This window comes from Euprymna scolopes, chromosome 40 (assembly GCF_053919585.1).
Source record: "Euprymna scolopes isolate OS-2025 chromosome 40, ASM5391958v1, whole genome shotgun sequence".
NCBI lineage: Eukaryota > Metazoa > Mollusca > Cephalopoda > Sepiida > Sepiolidae > Euprymna > Euprymna scolopes.
Window position 1 is genome coordinate 65,916,155 of NC_136521.1, and position 23,674 is coordinate 65,939,828.

General features: G+C 32.9%; 1 protein-coding gene across 2 annotated transcripts in view; it reads right to left on the bottom strand.

Annotated features, from left to right (window-relative positions):
• The window catches only part of LOC145265587 (uncharacterized), a 140,286-nt gene that overhangs the window by 32,753 nt on the left and 83,859 nt on the right, over positions 1 to 23,674 (bottom strand). For both annotated transcript variants that reach the window (XM_080121595.1, XM_080121596.1), the window contains exon 3: positions 8,707 to 9,566. In XM_080121595.1, the coding sequence (XP_079977721.1) occupies positions 8,707 to 9,566 (860 nt within the window). The remainder of the gene's footprint in view (positions 1 to 8,706; positions 9,567 to 23,674) is intronic.

Here is a 23,674-nt window from a genome sequence, read left to right on the forward strand (position 1 = left end):
TTCTAAGAATTCAGAAATAGTAAATGAAATTCATTGTTATATAATACTTCAAGTATATATTAAGTTGAGTTTACGATATATTGCAAGTAAGAATTGTTAAATATTATTACCAGGAACAAAAACATTGAAAATAAATTGAATCTACTCTTACTTGTTAGGTATTTATTACCTAAGTTATCATCTACAGAAATCATACATTTATGTAAAATACAGTTGTTTTAGTTATTTGTTGAATGATTCTCAATGCAGTATCTATTTTCATCGATTGAGCTCTCGGGTGCTGCCATTGTATTCCGTAAGCGATCATGAAAATCTACAATTTCTTGGTTCTGTAGCTTCTTTATGATTATATCTCTTCGGAGTGGCATTGCTTGCAAAACAGTTGTCACTAAAGTAAGGGCTTTTTTCTAGAAATTTTATAACCGTCTCCATAGACTTTTCTGCATCATCCCATGATATTGCTTCATCAGAGTATTCTTTGTTATTTACATTAGGGTCAAGAGAATGGGAGTTGTCACTATTTTCATCACCATTACTGCCTTCAGGATATTGATCAGTAGTTTCCTCATCTTGTTGCACCCACATTTCAACATCATTTGCATTAAGTGATTTAAGAACAGTGTGGTTGGTCAGTAACCGTTTGGTTTCAAGAATTTTTTCTAGACCAGATGTATTCTCTAATTTTGGAGTTGCAAGCCATTGTGATGGGTTGCTCTACACTATTTTAAATATAGCAATCTGAAAAAAAAATTACAGTTAGTGTAAATTAATTATCAATAGCTAATCTACATTAATTACATAGTACCAATATTAACATTTCTGCGCAATATCTGACTAAACCATGTAAACAGTTTTACTGCCACTCCGCATCAAATATGCTAATACAATTTCAATGACGAGACAGTTCAAGTTTAGAGAAAGTCCAGGTTTAGAAGAAGTCCAAATGAGAGGAAGTTCAAATTAAAAGAGTTTTACTGTACTATCCTGGCTCAGAGAGTCATCTCAGTGACGTGATCTAAGTAATTCAATGCTAAATTTAGTTCGATACCACAAGAATCCCCTGTATTCCAATTAGTAACTTTGTCAGTAGTTCTATGCTCCTATTGCGTTTAACAGCTACAAAAACTTTGGTGTGGATGCAACTATGGTAGCAACTTTGGATAAGTGTTTGATTTAATCGGAAAGCCATAAACAAGAACAACTTCGCACAAACAATAACAAACATTTATTTGAAGAAAATGATATTAATTTTGTTATGGAGAAAAGACATAATACAGGGTTCGTACAGATTTTCACTGTCAATTTTCAAGGACTTTTCAAGTCTTTTTGAAGTTTTTTTTAAGGCCTTCTCCAGACAAAATTCAAGTTTTCATAACAAAATTTGGGAATTGTTTTACAACGCACAGCAATTCGAAAAAAATCAACTATACAACAGATAAAAGTTACTTTGCAACTTAATTTCAACCTACCTGCATTATTTTTTGGTGTTTTTTAAGTAGTTTGAAATGCTTTTCATTTCATCTCAAATATTAACTTTCTTTACGGCTTTTAATTTCCAACAAATATGGCTGCCATACTTTTTTTTTTTTTCTGGGCCCGGCTGGCCTAATTTTTAATCATCACAATTTTTTTGTTTACAGAGGTTCGCCATTGGAGAGTCCTGTCTGCACAAGGAAAGTCTATTTTTTAAAGAGGAGGGTAATTTTATTTATGGTGGCCGTCATTAACCCCCCCCCCTTAAAAAATTAGAAAATTAAATTGTAAATGGGAACAAAAATAGAAGATTTCATGAAACCACTCGAGGTAGTTTTGTGATAGAGGGATGTAATTCTTGTATCCACAATACTATGCAATTTTAGAACAATGTATTTCAATTTTATTTTAAATATTTAAAAAATATTTTAACAATATATTCATTTATGTTTAAAAAATAATCTCATAATATTTCGAGTTTATTTTTAATATTTCAACACAAATTGTTACTGGATATAAAGAATACAATTTTCAAGAAATTTTCAAGACCTTTTCCATATTTTTAATGATTTTTAGCGAAAATAATAGAAAGAAGGCCTTTTCAAGGCAAAAGTCAAACTGTTACTGCATGCGCATTGGTCTTAGTCTCAACAACGCCCCAGAAGAAATAGTCAAGGGAGTTGTAATCAGTTGAGAAGGACAACCAACAATGAGGAACCTAACCAAGTTGTCACACCTGCGTTGCTTTCGCCTAGTGTGCTGGCATAAAGTCGTACCGGCAGATATGCGAGATCAATCTAAGGCCTCTCATACGTTACTCATCATCTTGTATTTTGTTTACGTTGGAAGCCACAGTTCAGTTTCAGAACAGTTTCCGATGGTCAGTTCTAACAAGTCTTGGCAGTGACTGGTTCTCAGTAGACAATTTTTGAGTTGGAATCCAAAGAGCAAAAGATTCTTCCCATGTTGACACGAAAAAAACATATGCACGGTTGCTAAAGAAAAGGTTTAATTTTTATGGAGTAATTCTGGTTTCTGATTGGTTGATAGCAGATCGTGAATTAATTTGATTCGTCAGTTCCTAGCAGCACCGTTTATAAATAGAATCTCCCAACTGTGAAGAACCATACCCATAATTAATCAAAAATATTGCAACAATTGTAATTTCCTGCAACACCCTGTATTCAACAGATTCTATTTCCGCGCCTTAATCAGTTATGATCACTTTCATTCCCGGACAACACTAGCCATTTCTGCAAGTACCTACAATATAGATCGCATGTATGTACAACTGCTTTAAGCTTTATGAATAATATCTTTACTTTCTTATTTTGCTTCATAAATTATTAAAATTTCATACCTTGAAAATATCGTGAATTTATATTTGCAAATGAAAGCTGTTAACTATATTTGCTGACCATGCATGGCACAGTACTAAAGATTTCTTCCTTCCACGCAAACGTTTATATACTTATATTGTAAAATAGTTAAAGCATAATTATTACCTAAGAAGACAGTGTTGATAATATTTATGAGAAATGGATTTTGCAGAAAGCTAAAGAGATACTTAAAATTCATAGTTAAATAATCGATATCAGTTCAACTGAACGATTTTTGCTACAGTTAAAATCAGCAACTTTTCAGTAACGAATGAAAAATACAAATGTAACAGTGTCCTGGTGATAATAAAAATGGCATTAATTCATATTTTATTCCTTTAGTAATCATTATAACATTAAACAAAACTATAACCCAGGTTTTTTACTATTATAATAGACATGACACTAAACAAGTTCATTACACTAATAACGTTTTTTTATTATAATAAACATGGCATTAAACAAGGTAATTACACTAATAATTTTTTTACTATTATAATAGACATGACACTAAACAAGGTAATTACACTAATAATGTTTTTTTATTATTATAATAGACATGACACTAAACAAGTTAAATACACTAATAATGTTTTTTTTATTATTATAATAAACATGGCATTAAACAAGTTAATTACACTAATAATGTTTTTTTATTATTATAATAAACATGGCATTAAACAAGTTAAATACACTAATAATGTTTTTTTTATTATTATAATAAACATGGCATTAAACAAGGTAATTACACTAATAATGTTTTTTACATAGACATGAAATTCAACAATAACATTACCGGATACCAGACATTCAGGTACTATCTCATACTCTAATCCAGAGATTTTTTTTATTTAGATATTCTAACCATCCTTTGAAGTGCAATTTTTGTATCTTTCTTGCACTTGCTTTACAGGGTATCTTTATTAGTTTTTAAAGTTTTTCATCAGTCCAGTTACTCCTATAACCAACTTTTATTTCTTTTCTCTTGTTCGATTGTAATTTATGAAGGGTTTGCAATCACTTCCAAATTCTCATTCACTAATTAAAATCAGTGAACCGAAACTAATCGATAAGAAAAAGAAGACACAACTAATCAGTGAGACTAAGACGATTGTAAGTCAATTATTTGATGCTCTCCAGCTACACACTGTTCCAACAGCGAACTCCACAAAATACGTCTCAGGTCAGCTTTAACCTTCATCGGTCAGATCTTCTACTGTCCACGATACCATTTTTTCCAACCATTTATGCAAACTAGGGCTTCAGCTTCATATAGATCTTCAATGCCCAATTTTCAAGGCCTTTTCCAGATAAAATTTAAGCTTTTTAAAACAAAATTCTATGTATAAAGAATGATTTTATAAACTAAAAAACTAATATTTTAATTAATATTAATTTTTTTTTTTTTTTTTACATAGGAGTCACCACTTATCAAGGCCCGTAGGCCACTCAAGAATAAGGGTTAATGGGTGTACATTAGTCAATGGGATTATAGCGCAGTGATCGTAAGTAGTGGAAATTTTGTAAATTGGATTACTTCGGGGAACGGTTCATCAAGAACTTGTTTACGATGGACTTGAATACAATCAAATTGTAATCAGCTGGAAAGCAGGAAAATGGAAGAGAGTTTCACGGGCGTGCAGTTCTTAGAAAGAAGCTTTGTTCATGGAATCTATGTTTAGGTTTAGGCACAGATAAAGAGTGAGGAAAATTATTGTTAGTGGTTTGGGCTAGACGAGTGTTTTTTGTGAAAGTTTGGCGAAGGGGATCATAGACTCAAGCTCAGACAAGCATTTGCCATGAAAATAGCAATAGAGCAGAGACAGGCTCGCAATGTTTCTCGTGTGCGAAAGAGATTGCAGGGAAGAGAAAAGGACATCCCCCACTAAGCTACAAAGTCTATTTTGAACTCTGTCAAGCTCCTGTCCAGATGTGGCAACAATTCTCCATCATTGGACGTACCTGGCTTTTATATAGGTAGAGAATTGCATTAGCAGTGAGATATCTACTAGAGCGGTAAAAGGATCCTACCATTTTTCCAGCGACCTTGGCAACAGATTTGATGTACGTGTTCCATTTCAGATCAGGAGTAAAGGTCAAGCCCAGAAGCTTGTCAAAACATGGAGCCTCCCCAAGACAAGAGCCATTCATTTCAATTGATGCCAGATGGGGGATCAGAGCAGTGATGATAGTTTTAGATGCATTAAAAGTAACAAGCCACCACTTTCTCCATTGTACTTTAATAGTATTTTAGATTTTGAATTTCACGTTGGCCACATGTGTAAAGTATATGGATAACATTGGGTAGTTATGTGATTAAGGAACGTAACTCTAGCATCAGCAATAGCAGAAATAATACATACCTTCAGAAGAAAGTCTTTATTTTGATTTTACTTTTAATAAATACAATATTTTTTATAGTATTTTAATTAATATTTAAAAAATATTTTAGTAGTATTTTTTTTTCAATCTTATTTTTGATATTTAAAATATATTTTAATGATATTTTAATTAATATTTCAAAAAATATTTTGAATAGTATTTTGATTTTATTCTTAATATTGCGACAAATTTTTACTGGACATAAAGAACATGATTTTGGAGCCCTTTTTAAGACATTTTCAATATTTCCCAGGTAAAAATAGAAATCAGATTTTTTCAAGACAAAGCTCAAAATTCAAGGGCTTTTCAAACCTGTGCAAACTCTGTTCATGGATAAACAGATGATGACAGAGGTAACAACAGAAACAGATGGAGTTGACGAGAATAACAGATGGAGTTGACGAGAATAACAGATGGAGTTGACGAGAATAACAGATGGAGTTGACGAGAATAACAGATGGAGTTGACGAGAATAACAGATGGAGTTGACGAGAATAACAGATGGAGTTGACGAGAATAACAGATGGAGTTGACGAGAATAACAGATGGAGTTGACGAGAATAACAGATGGAGTTGACGAGAATAACAGATGGAGTTGACGAGAATAACAGATGGAGTTGACGAGAATAACAGATGGAGTTGACGAGAATAACAGATGGAGTTGACGAGAATAACAGATGGAGTTGACGAGAATAACAGATGGAGTTGACGAGAATAACAGATGGAGTTGACGAGAATAACAGATGGAGTTGACGAGAATAACAGATGGAGTTGACGAGAATAACAGATGGAGTTGACGAGAATAACAGATGGAGTTGACGAGAATAACAGATGGAGTTGACGAGAATAACAGATGGAGTTGACGAGAATAACAGATGGAGTTGACGAGAATAACAGATGGAGTTGACGAGAATAACAGATGGAGTTGACGAGAATAACAGATGGAGTTGACGAGAATAACAGATGGAGTTGACGAGAATAACAGATGGAGTTGACGAGAATAACAGATGGAGTTGACGAGAATAACAGATGGAGTTGACGAGAATAACAGATGGAGTTGACGAGAATAACAGATGGAGTTGACGAGAATAACAGATGGAGTTGACGAGAATAACAGATGGAGTTGACGAGAATAACAGATGGAGTTGACGAGAATAACAGATGGAGTTGACGAGAATAACAGATGGAGTTGACGAGAATAACAGATGGAGTTGACGAGAATAACAGATGGAGTTGACGAGAATAACAGATGGAGTTGATGAGAATAACAGATGGAGTTGACGAGAATAACAGATGGAGTTGACGAGAATAACAGATGGAGTTGACGAGAATAACAGAGGAAAATTAATTCTGTGGTGACAACTTTAAATTTTTAGCTTTCAGTTTTAGTCCCTTTAAAATTGAATCAGATTTTTTTTCCAGAATTTTTTCTTACAACTGATATTGCATATAAACAAGCAGTACTTACTTGTAATGGTATTCACATGATGTTGACTGAGCTGACTCCAAGTAAATTTTCCGCGTCACAAGTAAGGCAGCCCATACTTCAGCCATTTGCGATTCCATCGTCGCACACTGAAGACGCGAGGGTCAGTCATAGCTTCCAAGTCAGCTTTGACCGTTGCTAGCCATAAACTCTGTTTTACACCATTCCCCTTGCACCATCCCAGTAGCGGTGTTAGTGAAGCTTTGTGAATCAGATTAGTTGATGGACAACAAAGTGTGTGGCCAAACCATCAGAGTCTCCTAATAAGAAATACTTCTTCAAGACTAGGAAGCTTACATCATGTGTGGATTGTGAGGTTTAGGACATTGTTGGAGATACAAATGCCAAGAATGTGCTAAAGATACCACCAATTGAAGACTTCCAACCCTTAAATATCAGCTAATTATAGGGGGCCAGATTTCTCATCCATAGAGAAATATTGTGTAAACAAGGGCTTGATAGATGCAGGATTTGGCCGTTACCTGGATTTTTATTTTATTTTTAACAGCCAAAGGCAATTATAAGCTATATATATATATATATATATATATATAATAAATAAAGATGAATCTTTTTTTATAAAGCTGAATTAGTTTGAAATAATATTTGTACGTTGATTTGAGACATGGGCCCAAATTTTGCATCTAATCACTTATTTCAGACACAAATCTTATTTTCGATTATTCACACATTTCAACCAATGTAATCTCCGACCTTCTGGAGGTTGAAGGTTCAATCTTCACTGAAGAATGATACGAAGTATACAATTGTGTATTACCTAAGACATCTACCTGGTTATGGTTGACAGACCGACACCATACTATCTCTATGGATTAAATAAAGGGCTCCGTTTGAAATTTCGTGCAGATTTCTAAGCCCATTACAAAGATTTTCCGAGCATGACAGAAAGATTTCCAAGTTCAAAAAAATATATATAATCGTTGTACGTTACATTGTTCAAAATATATATAATCGTTGTAAGTTACATTGTTCAAAATATATATAATTGTTGTACGTTACATTGTTCAAAATATATATAATCGTTGTACGTTACATTGTTCAAAATATATATAATCGTTGTACGTTACATTGTTGAAAATATATATAATCGTTGTACGTTACATTGTTGAAAATATATATAATCGTTGTACGTTACATTGTTGAAAATATATATAATCGTTGTACGTTACATTGTTGAAAATGTTGTGAATAAAGAATAATAGTCCAAATAATCCAAACTATCAACCCTCATCTCAAAAATTCAGAAATATAACTATGTTTTACAAAAAAAAAAAAATGAAAAAAAAAAAGTAGCTTCCTGTAAAACATTAACCACATAACTTGTCTTCCTACCACCATTAAAAAGAAGTTTTTTGTTTCTTCCTTTGTCTATCTAAAATAAATTGAATTTCCATGAAGAGAGTTTGTTTCCAAGACCTCATATGTAAGAAACATTTCAACAGGATTGACTGGTTCCAATACGAGGTATCGATTTACCAGAACATTGTATTAGAAACTGAGCAGAAATATTTAACTATCAAATTTTTTTTTTTTACACTAGGGAGGGGGGGGGAGATACTCTGGTACATTAATATCCAATCGATAATAATTTTTTGAAAAATTTGAACAGACACAAAAGAAAAAAAAAAAAAAGATACAAGAACGGAGTGCATTGCACACATCAGCTTAAAAGTCATCATCTTTTGTCTAACTAAAAGCAAATTGAATTTCCATGAACAGAGTTTGTTTCAAATGCCTTCCATCTATGGAACACATTACAACTAGATTGACATTTAAGTAACAGAAAGATTCCAAAGTTCAACAAGGTACGATTGAAGACAGTCGGACGGTACACTGGATGAAACGTTGTGGGAATAACACGCAAGATGTGAACAGTAAACTGAAGAATTCAAATTATCAAATCCTCATCTCAAAAATTCAGAAACCGAAATTTTACCTTCTTAGATAAAAAAAAAAAGTACTTACCTGATCTACCTATGCTGGGTTGGATCTGTAATTTTGCAGCTTGACGTGAAGACCGACTGTCGTGATCATCCCGATCACCCGAACGTAATGAAATTAGCTCATCACGGTGTGTTATCGATCTGATACTCCTATAATCCAAACGTGAAGACCTGCTGAGGTCATCCAAAAGTATTGCGGACCTACTAACGTCATCTCGGTGCGTAATCAACCTAATACTTTGATCATCACAATATGAAGAAGAGTGACCATCACGATCATCCAAAAGTATTGCGGACCTACTGACTTGATCTCTGTGTGACAGCGATCTTATACCGGAATCACGATGTGAAGATGGGCCATGGTCACGATCATCCAGGAGTATTGTCTGCCTACTGCGGCCATCTCGATGAGATGCTGATCGGCTTATTTGAACATCCCGGTGAGATGCAGACTGGCTGGTTCGAACATCACGGTGAGATGCAGACCGACTGGTTTGAACATCACGGTGAGATGCTGACCGACTGGTCTGAACATCACGGTGAGATGCTGACCGACTGGTCTGAACGTCGCCATATTTTCTTCGATGTGATGGACTTAAGGATTTGTGACCATCCTTAACATGACTTGGAGTAGATGCGTGATGACTACTACTGCGGCTGTTGTCACTTTGTTGACCGCGAGAATTGTCTTTGTCATGATGGCTTGATTCTCTCCCTCGGGTTGGAGTGTTTCTGGGGGGAGCCTGTGCATTGTTGTCAGTTGCGGGGTCAGAATTCACCAAACTTCTAATGGACAAGAGGTTGTGGTCAAGTTTGAGGGTTCGATCTTGATCGGCATAATACAGAGCATTACTAACTTTGGGAAATATCACAATGCTCGAACTGGAAAGAGACAAAGAAACAAACAAAAACAACATTAATCAAACGAAGAGATATATATGTCTGTTTATACATTACTTTTAAACTATTAGACAAAGGAACATGAAATTTGAAAATTGGCCTAAGGTGGCTATATATTACACAGTGGAATGATAAAGTTGTCACCCTAAAGAAAACAACACTACAGCTTATTTTAAAACTTTTATTGAAAAAAGTCAATTCAGATAACTTGATTAAGTAGTAAAGCTGATATCTATTCAATATAGCTGCCTTCAATCTCAATTACCACCTTGATACAGGTCCAGAACTGGGAGCATACCTTTTCCACAAGCAAAAGTGGAAGCGTGGCGAATACTTAGCGGATGACAGCGATCAGGTTGGCTTTGGCGTTGTGGGAGGTCATGTTGGTGATGTTCTCGACATATGACCAAATGAAGTAGTCCAGCGGATTAAAGTTGAGGAAGGAGGATGACCCAGTGAGAGAAGGGTACAAAGTCATAGCACTCCTCCTGAAACCAAGCCTGGGTCTCTTTGAACTTGTGCGTCGGCACAGAGTCCTACTGTCATACACAGGGTCTGCCAGCGGCTACCTAATTGCACTGGGGGATCAGCACATCCAGGTGCACTTTGGTGTTGACTTTCAAGCCGACTTTGAAGATGGGAGGTGGAATGATATGGGACTCACTTGAAACACACCAAAGACCATAACTGTGATTGGAAATTCATTGTCGGGTACAGACCCGACAATGGAAGAAAAAATATAAAAATGTGGATTTATAAAACCAAAAAATCCAACCTTGATTGCCCTTTGGGGCTCGTAGCACAGTGGATAGAGATGCTGAATATCTACGATTCTAGGTGAGCATTGTTTGAAGGTAGCGGTTTCAATCCCGCACAAAGCCAATCAGAGGATCAGTTGGTCAAACCGTGGTGAGATAACAATTATGGAAAGCAGTAATTGTTGTGGATGCAGTTGTGAGATTCGACATTCTTATCCCATCGCGATTAACCACCGAATTAGCCAAAACATTGAAAACAACTTGAATTTAATTGTAGTATAATTTGGTCATTATTAATTAAACCAAATTGTTATAAAACAAGCTGAGTATGCAAAGGGGAGGGCAACCAAAGTTATTCGTTCAGGCAAAAATTTACTCTCACCATGACTAATGTTTGTGCAAAATTTAAAAAAAAAAAAAATTCAAGCAGTGTTTCTTGAGAACAATGCAAACAGACGAATGAGAGTGAGTTACTAGGTCCAATCCCTCCTTTATCGGGGGACCAATTATAACCAATTCTTGTTAAGATAATGTTTTAATCTTTATATTATACTAGCAAAAGTACCCGTCGTTGTCTGGATTCAAAAACAGCCTACAGAAAATGGACTCTGATTTATGAAAGTATGATAGGTTATGAAAAGGAAGGGTTGTAAAGAGATAGCTTCGAATTTGGAGGTATCAAAATCAAAGCAAAATATGATGAAAGTAAAAATAAAATATATAAACCCCATAATTTATTATACCATACCTGTTCACACTGAAATACTTATGACAATATTCTGTGGATCTATATTAAAAAACCTTGTTAAACTTTGTGACATATTTCCATTCTATGGAGGTCAGGTGCGAACGAACACCCCATAATTTTATTATACCATATTTCTTCAAACTGAAATATAATTATCAAAGTATACATACGCAGATAGATATGAAAAGTCTTTATTAAAGTTTGTGCTTATTTCCATTCTATGAAGGCCAGGCGCGAACGCAGACCCCACAATTTTATCATACCATCCCTATTTAAGTTAAAACATACTTATCAAAGTATTATTATGTACATCTATATCAAAAACACTTGTAAACGTTTTTGTTTTTAATTTTTTAATTTTTTTATTTCGATACTTTGTGGACAAGGTGCGAACACAGACCCCACAAATTTAATTAACCACCGTTCTGCCAGATCAGACATACCCATTCCTGTGTCTCGATACATCATCTATCATTATATGTAATCAGTTTTTTAAAATAGTCAACCATATAGGAGCCTATACGTGACCAGACACACACACAGACGTTCAGCTTTATATTATAGATTATTGGTGCTTAACCAGAATTCCTTTTATATTAATAATTAATAACTAGTGGGGGTGTCCGGCATTGCCCGGGCGTTTGGAGGTGTAAAAGAAAAAAAAAGTCATAGTAGGTAGGTAAGCTTGAACCCGTGACGCAAAGGCAGAAAAGAAAGTGAAAGAAAAGCTGAGATCTTAACCGCTACGCTAAGACACGAGAGGAAGTGAAAAGCGTTCAAATTTATCGTTGTCAATCAAAACATTGACTTGAAGTGAATAAGTTAAGAATCACGCAGGCACAGAAACGAAGGTTGGCTGCAGGCCAGTTTCTGCCATATTTTGTTTCCCCATGATGTTGGGGAAAACCAGTTCCCCCCAAAAAGGGGGTGCTCTCCAAATGAATAACAATTGTTTGATATGAAGGGGTTCCTCAACATTAGACAAAACTAATTGCCTTTCTTGAGGTCCTAGCCGGACAACCTACTTTGCTCATATTTCTCTACGAGCAAACACGCGAAAGGACGGAATAGAAGGAATTTTATAAAAGTCAATCAAAATAAATGTAGAGACGACGTGCGTTCACAAATCGTAGATATTATAATCTAGGGAGTCTATAAAAAAGTTCTAAAAAACAATGTTAACGTGATCGAGAACCCCCCCCCCAAAAAAAAAAGCCTTTCTTGGACATCCAAAAATGCGCGCACCACTTTTGCCTTTTATATATATATAGATTAAAAATAAGAAAAATCTGTATGATGTATTTATGACGGAGAGAAAATATCATATTCCAAAAATCATATAAAGTGATCAAGTAGTTTCATTCTTAAATAGATATGCTTATACGTTCATGTTAGTGCTAAGCATCATAACCCAAAAAATTCAAGCCTGATTTTCAATTTCAAAATCGATTCTCGTAATAATATACAAGATACCTTCAATAAGTTTCCAGACTTTTTTTGTAGAAGCATTTAAAATTGTCAGACTCTTAAAAATTTATTGTTATACATCTTATGAAATGACTGATCAATTTTTATTATTTCAGGTTAAAATGAACAGCTACAGCAGTAAGTGGAATACACCCTATTAAAGCCTGATTGTGACAGCTGGTGAATTTCAAAAAATGCAATATGGACGTAAGGACATTTTAGAAGAACGATATGCAATAAATGCCATAGAAACGTATGGGATGTTTCAGACTGCTTTTAAACCATCTTGCATGAATGAAGCATCAGTTTTTGAGTGGCATAAGCGATTCAAGGAAGGCAGGGCATATGTGAGGGATGATAAGAGGTGTGGGAGGAGTAAGGAAGTCATAACATCAGAGTTGATTGGCCAAATAAAGAATTTCATGGATAAGAACCATCATGTGTCTATAGAGCAGTTTGATGTCAGTGTGGGAACTGTACACACAATTATTCACAAGGAACTGAAAATATGGAAGATTTGTACAAAGTTTACTCAAAGGGTGCTCATAAAAAAATCAGAAAGACAGATTATTTGACCAAGATGAGCATCAAGACTGTTCCTCACCCTTCCTATAGTTAAGACCTTGCTCCCTGTGACTTTTGGTTATTCCGTAAACTCAAGGAAAACCTTAGACGCTGTCGTCATGAGAACATTGAGGAGATGAAAGAGGCTGTGACGAGGGCCATTGACACGCTCACACAAAAGGACTTCCATAAGTTGTTGGAACGGTACAACAAGTGCATTGCAGCTGGAGGAGATTACTTTGAAGGGGACCAAAGTTACAAGTGCCCATAAGAAAAAAGTCTGGAAACTTACTGAAGACACATCGTATATATATTTTTCATTTAAAACTTAATTTTTCACTGTCAGTACTAAGTATATATATTTTTCATTTAAAACTTAATTTTTCACTGTCAGTACTAAGTATATATATTTTTCATTTAAAACTTAATTTTTCACTGTCAGTACTAAGTATATATATTTTTCATTTAAAACTTAATTTTTCACTGTCAGTACTAAGTATATATCCCTATATATAATAAAAAAAGGTGCAAATTTTCCCATCTGGACCAAACTACACTAGGTTTGCAACCGCACATGCACAGCCTTTTATGTCCAGCCTATCAGCCACTATCTAATGTAACTTTAGAAAGTCATTACATGTACATCTACGTGTGAAATTAAAATGTTACGTTAGTTCGGAGGAGCGCCACAATCATAATCTCAACATCTACAGAGGAAGTAGATTATATTTTTCTCCCTGCCTATTTACCACAAAAAAAGTTTTAGAATTTAAACAAAAACAACAAAAAAAAAAAATCAACTTGTGTAATGTACGCACACCAAGTGTATTTTTTACTTTTGCAAAGAAGATGGGCTCCCTTTACTGTGCTAGAAAATCATTCTGAGACCATCCTTTATCTCTACAAAGACACCATTCGCCCACGCACGGAGTATTGCTGGTACATCTATCACTCGTCTCTCCCTTTTAGACGGGGTCTGAAAAAAAGAATCTCTGATCTAATAGGTCTGCACTATCAACCAAGCTACAATTCCTGTCCCATCACCGAAATGTTGCGTCTTTGACAAGTATTTTAATGGAACGCATTCTGACAAACTCATTGCACTTGTACTCCCTTGACATGCATACATCCAACAAACACGACAAGCATTAAAATTCCCTTCACTGTCGAAGTCCCTAGCTGCCAGAAAACCTTCTTGTCTCTTCCATTCCATTGCTAAATTTTGCAATTCCATCCCTGGTTCCTGCTTCCCTAACTACTAGCATGTAGAAGTTTAAATGCAATGTTTGGGTGCACACGAGTAAAAATATATATGTGCACACATTACAGCAAAGCAAAAAAATATTTTAAAAAAAAAAAAAAAAAGACTAAGAAAGAAAACAATTCTATAATTAAATATTTAGAAATTTTAAGAGAATCAAAATCGGTAATTATATTGAATGTGCTCTGATGAACTGCAAGCACTTGTACCGCCCTGATCATAAATACACCTAACAAACCTGACAATCAGCAAAAATCCAACCCCTACATGTAGAGATCCCTATATGCCAGAAAGCCTTCTACTTGAATAGTTTCTTCTCTCGAACTGCTAGACTTTAGAATTCCCTCCCTGGACCCTGCATCCCTGACTGTACTAAAATGCAGAAGTTAGAATGAAATGTGAACAGACATTTTGCTGCTCAACCACCTCCATAGTATCCTTGTAAGTTTGATCCCAAATAGTAAGCCCCCCCCCCACACACACACACACACTACCCCATATGTCAAAGTGACACTGTGCCTTGTACTGATTGGAGTAAATTACAGTAAAAAAAAAAAAAAAAAAATTGAGAAAAATATCAAAATCGTAACATCACGACTTCATATATTTGTACACAAAACAGCAATCAAATAATTTTGGAACATGTAAGGATGGTGCATACTTACATTATTGATAGAGTGTATATGTTTATTATACAAACATTAGTGATAGTGTGTATATATAATGTTTATTATACGAACATTTTTGATGGCGTGTATATATAATGTTTATTATACAAACATTATTGATAGTGTGTATATATGTTTATTATACAAACATTATTGATAGCGTGTATATATAATGTTTATTATACAAACATTATTGATAGCGTGTATATAATGTTTATTATACAAACATTATTGATAGCGTGTATATATAATGTTTATTATACAAACATTATTGATAGCGTGTATATATAATGTTTATTATACAAACATTGATAGCGTGTATATATAATGTTTATTATACAAACATTAGTGATAGTGTGTATATATAATGTTTATTATACAAACATTATTGATAGTGTGTATATATAATGTTTATTATACAAACATTATTGATAGTGTGTATATATAATGTTTATTATACAAACATTATTGATAGCGTGTATATATAATGTTTATTATACAAACATTATTGATAGCGTGTATATATAATGTTTATTATACAAACATTATTGATAGCGTGTATATATAATGTTTATTATACAAACATTATTGATAGCGTGTATATATAATGTTTATTATACAAACATTATTGATAGTGTGTATATATAATGTTTATTATACAAACATTATTGATAGCGTGTATATATAATGTTTATTATACAAACATTATTGATAGCGTGTATATATAATGTTTATTATACAAACATTATTGATAGCATGTATATATAATGTTTATTATACAAACATTATTGATAGTGTGTATATATAATGTTTATTATACAAACATTATTGATAGCGTGTATATATAATGTTTATTATACAAACATTATTGATAGCGTGTATATATAATGTTTATTATACAAACATTATTGATAGTGTGTATAATGTTTATTATACAAACATTATTGATAGCGTGTATATATAATGTTTATTATACAAACATTATTGATAGCGTGTATATATATAATGTTTATTATACAAACATTATTGATAGCGTGTATATATGTTTATTATACAAACATTATTAATAGTGTGTATATATACTGTTTATTATACAAACATTATTTCCTATATATGTGCCACAATAATGTATATTATATAAATGTAATATATAGTCTGTTTATTATACCAACAATAATGTATATTATATATATATATATGTAATATATAGTATGTTTATTATACCAACAATAATGTATATTATATATATATATGTAATATATAGTATGTTTATTATACCAACAATAATGTATATATATATATATATATATATATGTAATATATAGTATGTTTATTATTTCAACAATAATGTATATTATATATATATATGTAATATATACTCTGTTTATTATGCCAACAATAATGTTTACATAATAAACATACTATACACACCTGCTCTGTCCTCCATTGAGCACTATAATAAACATACAAGGTTTTGGTGGATCTACATCTAGGAAACCAAACTATACAACCATTACATATTAATGAAAACAAAAGGATGTAACGTTTACCTGATATACGCAATGGTAAACTTCAAACTAAAATAAATAACAGTATTTATATATAGAATATTTAATCCCAACCAAATTAAAAATGCTCAATATGCATTAGAGAGTAGAGCTTATTATTCTCATTATATATATATATATATATATATATATATACACAGTAGAATCCTAGGATACGGCATTAAAAATTATTAACAAAATAGAGTACAGTATATAATCAAATAACATAACACCCTAAAGCAAGCCAAATACCGTAACCAGGGGACAAAAATACATTGTATTCTACATCATAACCTGAAAAAACCTTAACCTAGAGCCACCATATCTCAGGGTTCTACTATGTGTGTACACACACACACACGCTCCAAAAGTAATGCCTCCTATTTTTTATTCCACCAAAATGGATCAGAAGGGGTTGCAAATTGCACTGTTATGATGACTGAAAGTTTCATCTCTCTGTTGCAAATATTGACAGTGTGAGTCTAAGAAAGCAAGCTCCCCGTCATGGATGTGTGTCAGAGGCAGAAATGAGTTATTGAATTCCTCCATGCAGAAAAAAAAAAAAAAAAAAAAAAATCAAGCCGATCAACATTCATCGGCACCTATTAAACGTTTACAAATCTGATGCAGTTGATGTCGGCACCGTTAAGAGATGGGTTCATCAAGGAGTGACGAAAGACACTCCAGACACCCATGCACAGCCACTACATTATCATTGGCAAAAGTCTGTTGAAAATGGTGGTGACTATGTAGAAAAATAAGATAGTTTTATTGATACCAATTCTGTCTTCATAGCTCTTCAACTCTTTTTAGTTAACAAATAAGATGCATTACTTTTGGAATTACCCTCATCATGTGTGTGTGTGTATATACATATATATGTGTGTGTATATACATACATATATATGTGTGCGTATGAGTATATACGTGTGTGTGCGCATATATATATATATATATATATATATATATAGTAATTTATAAAATATATATGGCACTTAAGCTACACTGAATATTCCGCGTTTCATCCACTTCATAAGCCTGAAGAGTCCTAGAGTGGATGAAACGCGGAATATTCAGTGTAGCTTAATCGCCATATATATTTTATAAATTACTAACTAGCTCTACCTACGTATTGAGCACTTTTGAAGTAAATACTTAAAGTCTACGCATAAATCTATACATTCGTATATTAATTTTATGTGAGTAAATTAAGTAGTTATATATATATATATATATATATATATATATATACATATATACATGTATATGTATGTGTGTGTACTCACACATACATATATTATACATACAGACACACATACACATGGTGTCCAAAAAGTCACTGAATGGTTTTGAACTCAAATAGATTCTTTATTTTTGATGATATCTTTTTGTAATTTTAACACAATCTGATTAAGATATTAGGAAATTTTATGGGGGAAAAAAAAATGCAAAATACTAAAAATAATGTAATTTAAATTTTGCCCATTTTCAGCTTCGCATATTTGCACTCTTTCCAAAACTTTATTCATGACAGATTGCAGAATCTCTGGATTGCGATTTAACTCCCTTATCTCATTCCTGATGTTTTCCTTCAATTCTTGCAGGTTTGGGGTTTGTTAACGCAGACTCTTTCTCCACAAGAAAATGTTGGGGCTAGTAAAGTTTGTTAATTACAAAAAGATATCAAGAATGAAGAATCTATTTAAGTTCAAAACCCTTCAGTTACTTTTTGGACACCCTGTATATATATTTATCAAATGTGTGTTTTATTTAGTTTTATGCAAAGAGGATGTAAGCCATTTCTGAAACTTCAGACACCTTCCATTTTTGTAAACATTTTAACCATAGGGATTAAACATCAATTAAATATTCTCCAAATTTCAATTTCTTTGGACTATTTGTAAGGTGTAATATGGGTATCACCTCTCATTTGAAAATTAAAATATACCAAATTTATAGTGACAAGTAAGATTTCACTGAATTTCAATTTTTCCTTAAGATTCCTTAAGCTTAAATTTGAGACGTTTTCTGGAATCGAAAATCACGTTATAGAGGTTGATGAAAATTGGAATAAGAATTCTAGACATAAGGTTTAGTATGATTATATCTTGATTTTAATCTTTGTAAGGAGAAATAAAAGTGATGCCAAACTCTTCTGGGGATTAATTTTACCATTCTTAGTTCTCTATTAAAGAGGTGCAATAAGAAGTCTGAATAAATAAATAAAAAATAAACAAATAAACAATGATAAATAAATAAAAGTTTGCCCTAAAATCTCTACAAAAAATGATCACCCACATCCGAGAATATGTTTTCCAGTAGCAAACAAAGTAACAACATGATACACTTACCTTTCATTATTTTTGAAACGGTTCATAACAACACGCCTAATCATTTTTTTTTATGCTATAATATTAAATTACAGAATTTTTTAAAAATATTTTAATTAGGTATCATTTTTTTTTTTTTTTTTTTTTTTTGGAGGTTATAATATTAAATTATTACACAAATAAAAAAAATATATTTCATGTATCAATTTTTTTTTTCTAATTAAAAAAAAAAACATTTTTATTTTTTTAGTGTTAGAGTTATGAATCAGTCATGAAGTTCTGCAAAAGTCGAAATCAAATTTTTTTTTTTTTTTTTTTTTTTTCACCTACAAATATATTTCCTTATTTAGGTGCCAGGAAGCTCAAACAACATTATTTCATAGAAAAGAAAACTGGTCGGTACTGATCCCTTATTTAGGATACCACACTTGAAAATAAATTGCACAAAACCATTTCGTTCTGATAGAGAGAAAAAAAGTTACTTTCGGAAGCTTTGTAACTCTCCCTTTTATTATTTTATTCATTAGTCCTTACATTCCAGTAGCGAGGTTTCTGACAAAGATGGAAGAATTGCTATTTTCCAAGTTAGAATCTATCCATCCAACACTTACTGTTGCATAGTTTGGACCTTTAAGTAGTATTTTTTTTTTTAGCTCCTTACATCAAATGGTTTCATGCCTTGTCTCAAGCAATTAAAAAAAAAATTAAGTTTGATTCATCAGTTTTGCAGCAAATTAATTTTTTTATTTTTACGTAAGTCCAAAACATGTTACCTGTTAAAGAGTAAAATTCTCCCACACAGATCAATCCATTACGTAGTTCAAAGGGGGACAATCGATTTGGGAATTTTAAGTAAGAGGGCCTCTTGAGTAAATGCGGTATTATGGTGATTATGGATTCTAGCTACGAATAACAGACAACTCGCAGGCAAAATAACAAAGAATTACCAAAAACCTCCCCCATCCTGACACTTTTGAATGGCCTTGTGCCTAATTTATTTTGATGAATGTAAAAAAAATTTTTAAATAGATTTTTCAAAAGGGAGGGAGGGGGAGCAAGATTTCCCTTTAATTAGCAGACAGTGTAGAATTATCTAACTCTTATCGACTGCCCTTGAAGGGAGGCAAGCAAACCACAACAATATGTATTCATAATAATTCATCGAACACTAGTTGCTATTTCGGGCAAAGCTGAGATATATACAAGTAACAGCGATCTTATCTGATGATGATGATGATAACTAATCATAAAACTAACAACACGTTGATTATTTTCATTTTGTTGGACGGCATATCAAGCCTTTTGGTTTACTGTATTGTCAAATAACATCTTATATAGACAACATTTGTAAGAAGTGTTTCTATTGATGTATTTTATATGTGTTTTATACAGATACTGTACACACATTTCATATAAATACTGCTTGTGTTTCACTATTCCGACGGCAACTACAAAACTTTCACATAATTCCTTGTATGGTTTTCTTTATAGCATGCATGCCATGAGAGGAGGGAGTGGGGCCAGAGGGTGATGCGTTCAGTACACACGTGTTTTACTCCGAGTGCAGTTTAGGATGAATGGGGGAGATGCGGGTTCGCTTATCCAAATTCAAAATAGTGTAATTTCCTTTTTCATATCATTTTTTGAATATTTGATCCATTCTTTGGGGTGGGGGTATTGTTTTTTTTGACAAAGAGATTACCACATATCCTTGAATGGCTTTCGGGCCTTGATAAGGATTAATGTGTGTATTGTAGTCATTGGGACAGTAGCATGATAATCGTTTGTGGTGGTAATTTGGTAAAATTAGATCATTCACGAGAATGGTTAAATAAGAATTTGTTTACATTGGACTTGAAGACAACAGATTATTGTATTCAGCTGGGAAGCAGACCAGAGAAACAAAGTTCCACAGGCAGGAAGTTGCTGGAATAACAAGCAGGTATTTGTGTTACTTGAGTGTGTTTCCCCATTTTGGGGCATCAGACATGTAGATTTCATTCGGGCATGGGTGAATTTTTTTTTTTTTTTTTCATGATTCTTCAGAAGATGTGGACAGTGCTCTCTTTCTCTCTCTCTATCTATCATAAGATAATAAATCAAAAGGTCTTTGAGAGACAGAATTGATGCCAAGTGTGGAAGGGGAAGGAAAAGGGCTGGATAGCCACCTGTGACCGACACCTGCTACTGAAAAAAAAAGAGATGGGGGAGAGGGGATCTTCTGATCAGACAGTTTCTTAGATATCTACAGCACTATAAAGTGCACACAAAACGGTCCAGCTGTCACGGAAGAATCAGTTGCAACATTGTGTGAGGACAGTTCATAAATACCCAATTGATATCGAATGAAAAAAAAAAAAAAATAAATAAATAAAATAAAATCTTTACAAAAAGCGAGGGAGTTGGCTGAAAAATATTTTTAAAAGATCCTGAAGTAATTTTCCTTCCATAAAAAATAATATATACATAGACAGACAGATATATATATGTATATATATATATATATAAACATAGACACATACAAATTCAATATGAAAAGTTTATATGTTTATCTCTCTTTCTCTCTCTCTATATATATATATTTGGTGACGTGTACGAATACGAAATACCTTTTGAAAAAATTTTTCTTAAAAAAAAAAAAAAAAAAAAAAAAAAAAACATCATTTTCAACCATATCTTTGGTCTTCCTCATCTTTCATAAATTAAAGGACTGGTATAACCAGTCCTTCCATTTAAGAAGCTCGATGTAACTACTGCACATCTATGTATATAAAAGCGAAAATGTGTGTATGTATGTGTGTTTGTATGTCTTGAAAAAAAAAACTTTTGTACAAAGGCGACAAATTTTACCGAGATTGGTATCATTTTGAAGCCAGACATCTTGGACGACAAACATCGAAAAATTGGCCAAAAACATTAATTCCTTCACCCTAAACTTGACCCTTTTCTACAAGGAGGGGTGCCAAAAAAATAGTTCCTTCATTTTCTCTCCTCCTGCTACTACGACAATGACGTCAAGTTTGACTTAGAAAACACTGACCTTAGTTTAAACCATCTGTAAGTGTTTTTAAAGGTTTAATTTTATCCGTTCTCAATTGTATGTCTCTTTGGCGTAGGGGTAACGTGTCAGGCTTTTTTTTTTTTGCCTTAGCCTCGATGTTTCGGGTTCAAGCCTCCCTTTCTATCTAAACTTTTTTTTCTCTTTTACACCTTTTTTTTCCTTTTTGCTTTGTTTTGTTTTTCCAATTTATTTTGGTATTGTTATTTTTTTATAATATTAAAACAGCCCCCCCTCCTCCTACATACACACCTCCAAACACCCGGGCAACGCCGGGTACCCCCACTAGTATACAAATAAATGACAAAAGTCTATATTCCAAATTTCAAGATGTTGACCATCTTACTGTGTATTTCGACATACTTTAAGAAATAAACGATAAGATGGTCAACATCTTAAAAATATATATATATATATATATACACACACATGAACATATAACTATAATATTTTAAAAATACTTATTTTTATACCTACAGAGATTAGTGTCTCATGCTTATGCAATCATCAGTGTAAGAAGTGATAATTACAACTTATCAGGAGATTCAAACCCAGTCAGAAAGTCACCCTTGACTTTGTAGGCTAATATTCTACCTTGAAGGCCACTGGCTATTAACACAAGAATTGATAGAAATTAAGTGCTTATAAATGCCAAATAGACATGCATACATAGTAAACAGCCAGAAAGTATTCAACGACCGGAGTGATGGGACAATTTGAATACTTTTCATGATTCCAATACAAATTTATAATTCCTAATTTTAATACGATTATCGATTCTGATTCTTCTAAGATCTTTACATTTTTAGCTAGAGAGTTATTTTCCTTTTTAATTCTATTTTAATTACCATAAAAAGACATGAAATATTTGCATATATATTTACAAAACGTAAAAATACACTTATGGGGGTTGATATACCAATTTTAATGTTATTGGTACATGCAACAGGAAAATTAAGTTAAAAAACAATATATATATATATATATATATATGATTCATAATATTTTTGTTATTTATTAGCAGTAATTTTGTTACTGGTAGTAATTAGCTACCACCATATTTCTCTCTCGTGTATATATATATAATCGAGCCAGAGATATCTCGTGTCGCGAGGTTCGAATCGTTCGACTGGTAGTAATCGTGACACCCTGCACTGAAGAATCCCGAAAGGATGAAACACTAGTGTCTGTAGGTATTTAATTATTATAGTAAAAAAATAATTATGACAGCCCCTTTAAGAAATTCGTTTCTTATCGTTTAGCACTTTCCGTTGAATTAAAAAGTCGGTCAATTTAGCTCTTATGCGTAGATCATCGTATAACGATTTGATCACTGTCTGTCTGACGTAATGAACATTTAAATTAAAATGTTTAAAATTCAACGCTATTTAACACGGTTAATAGTAGCCGAATGGATACGGCCCCCGCTAATCGAGCCAGAGATGTCTCGTGTCACGGGGTTCGAATCGTTCGACTGGTAGTAATCGTGACACCCTGCACTGAAGAATCCCGAAAGGATGAAACACTAGTGTCTGTAGGTATTTAATTATTATAGTAAAAAAATAATTATATAATGAATTAATGAAAAAGGGATGTAGTGTTTACCTGATACACGCAATGGTAAACTTCAAACTAATATAAATAACAGTATTTATATATAGAAAATTTAATCCCAACCGAATAAAAAAG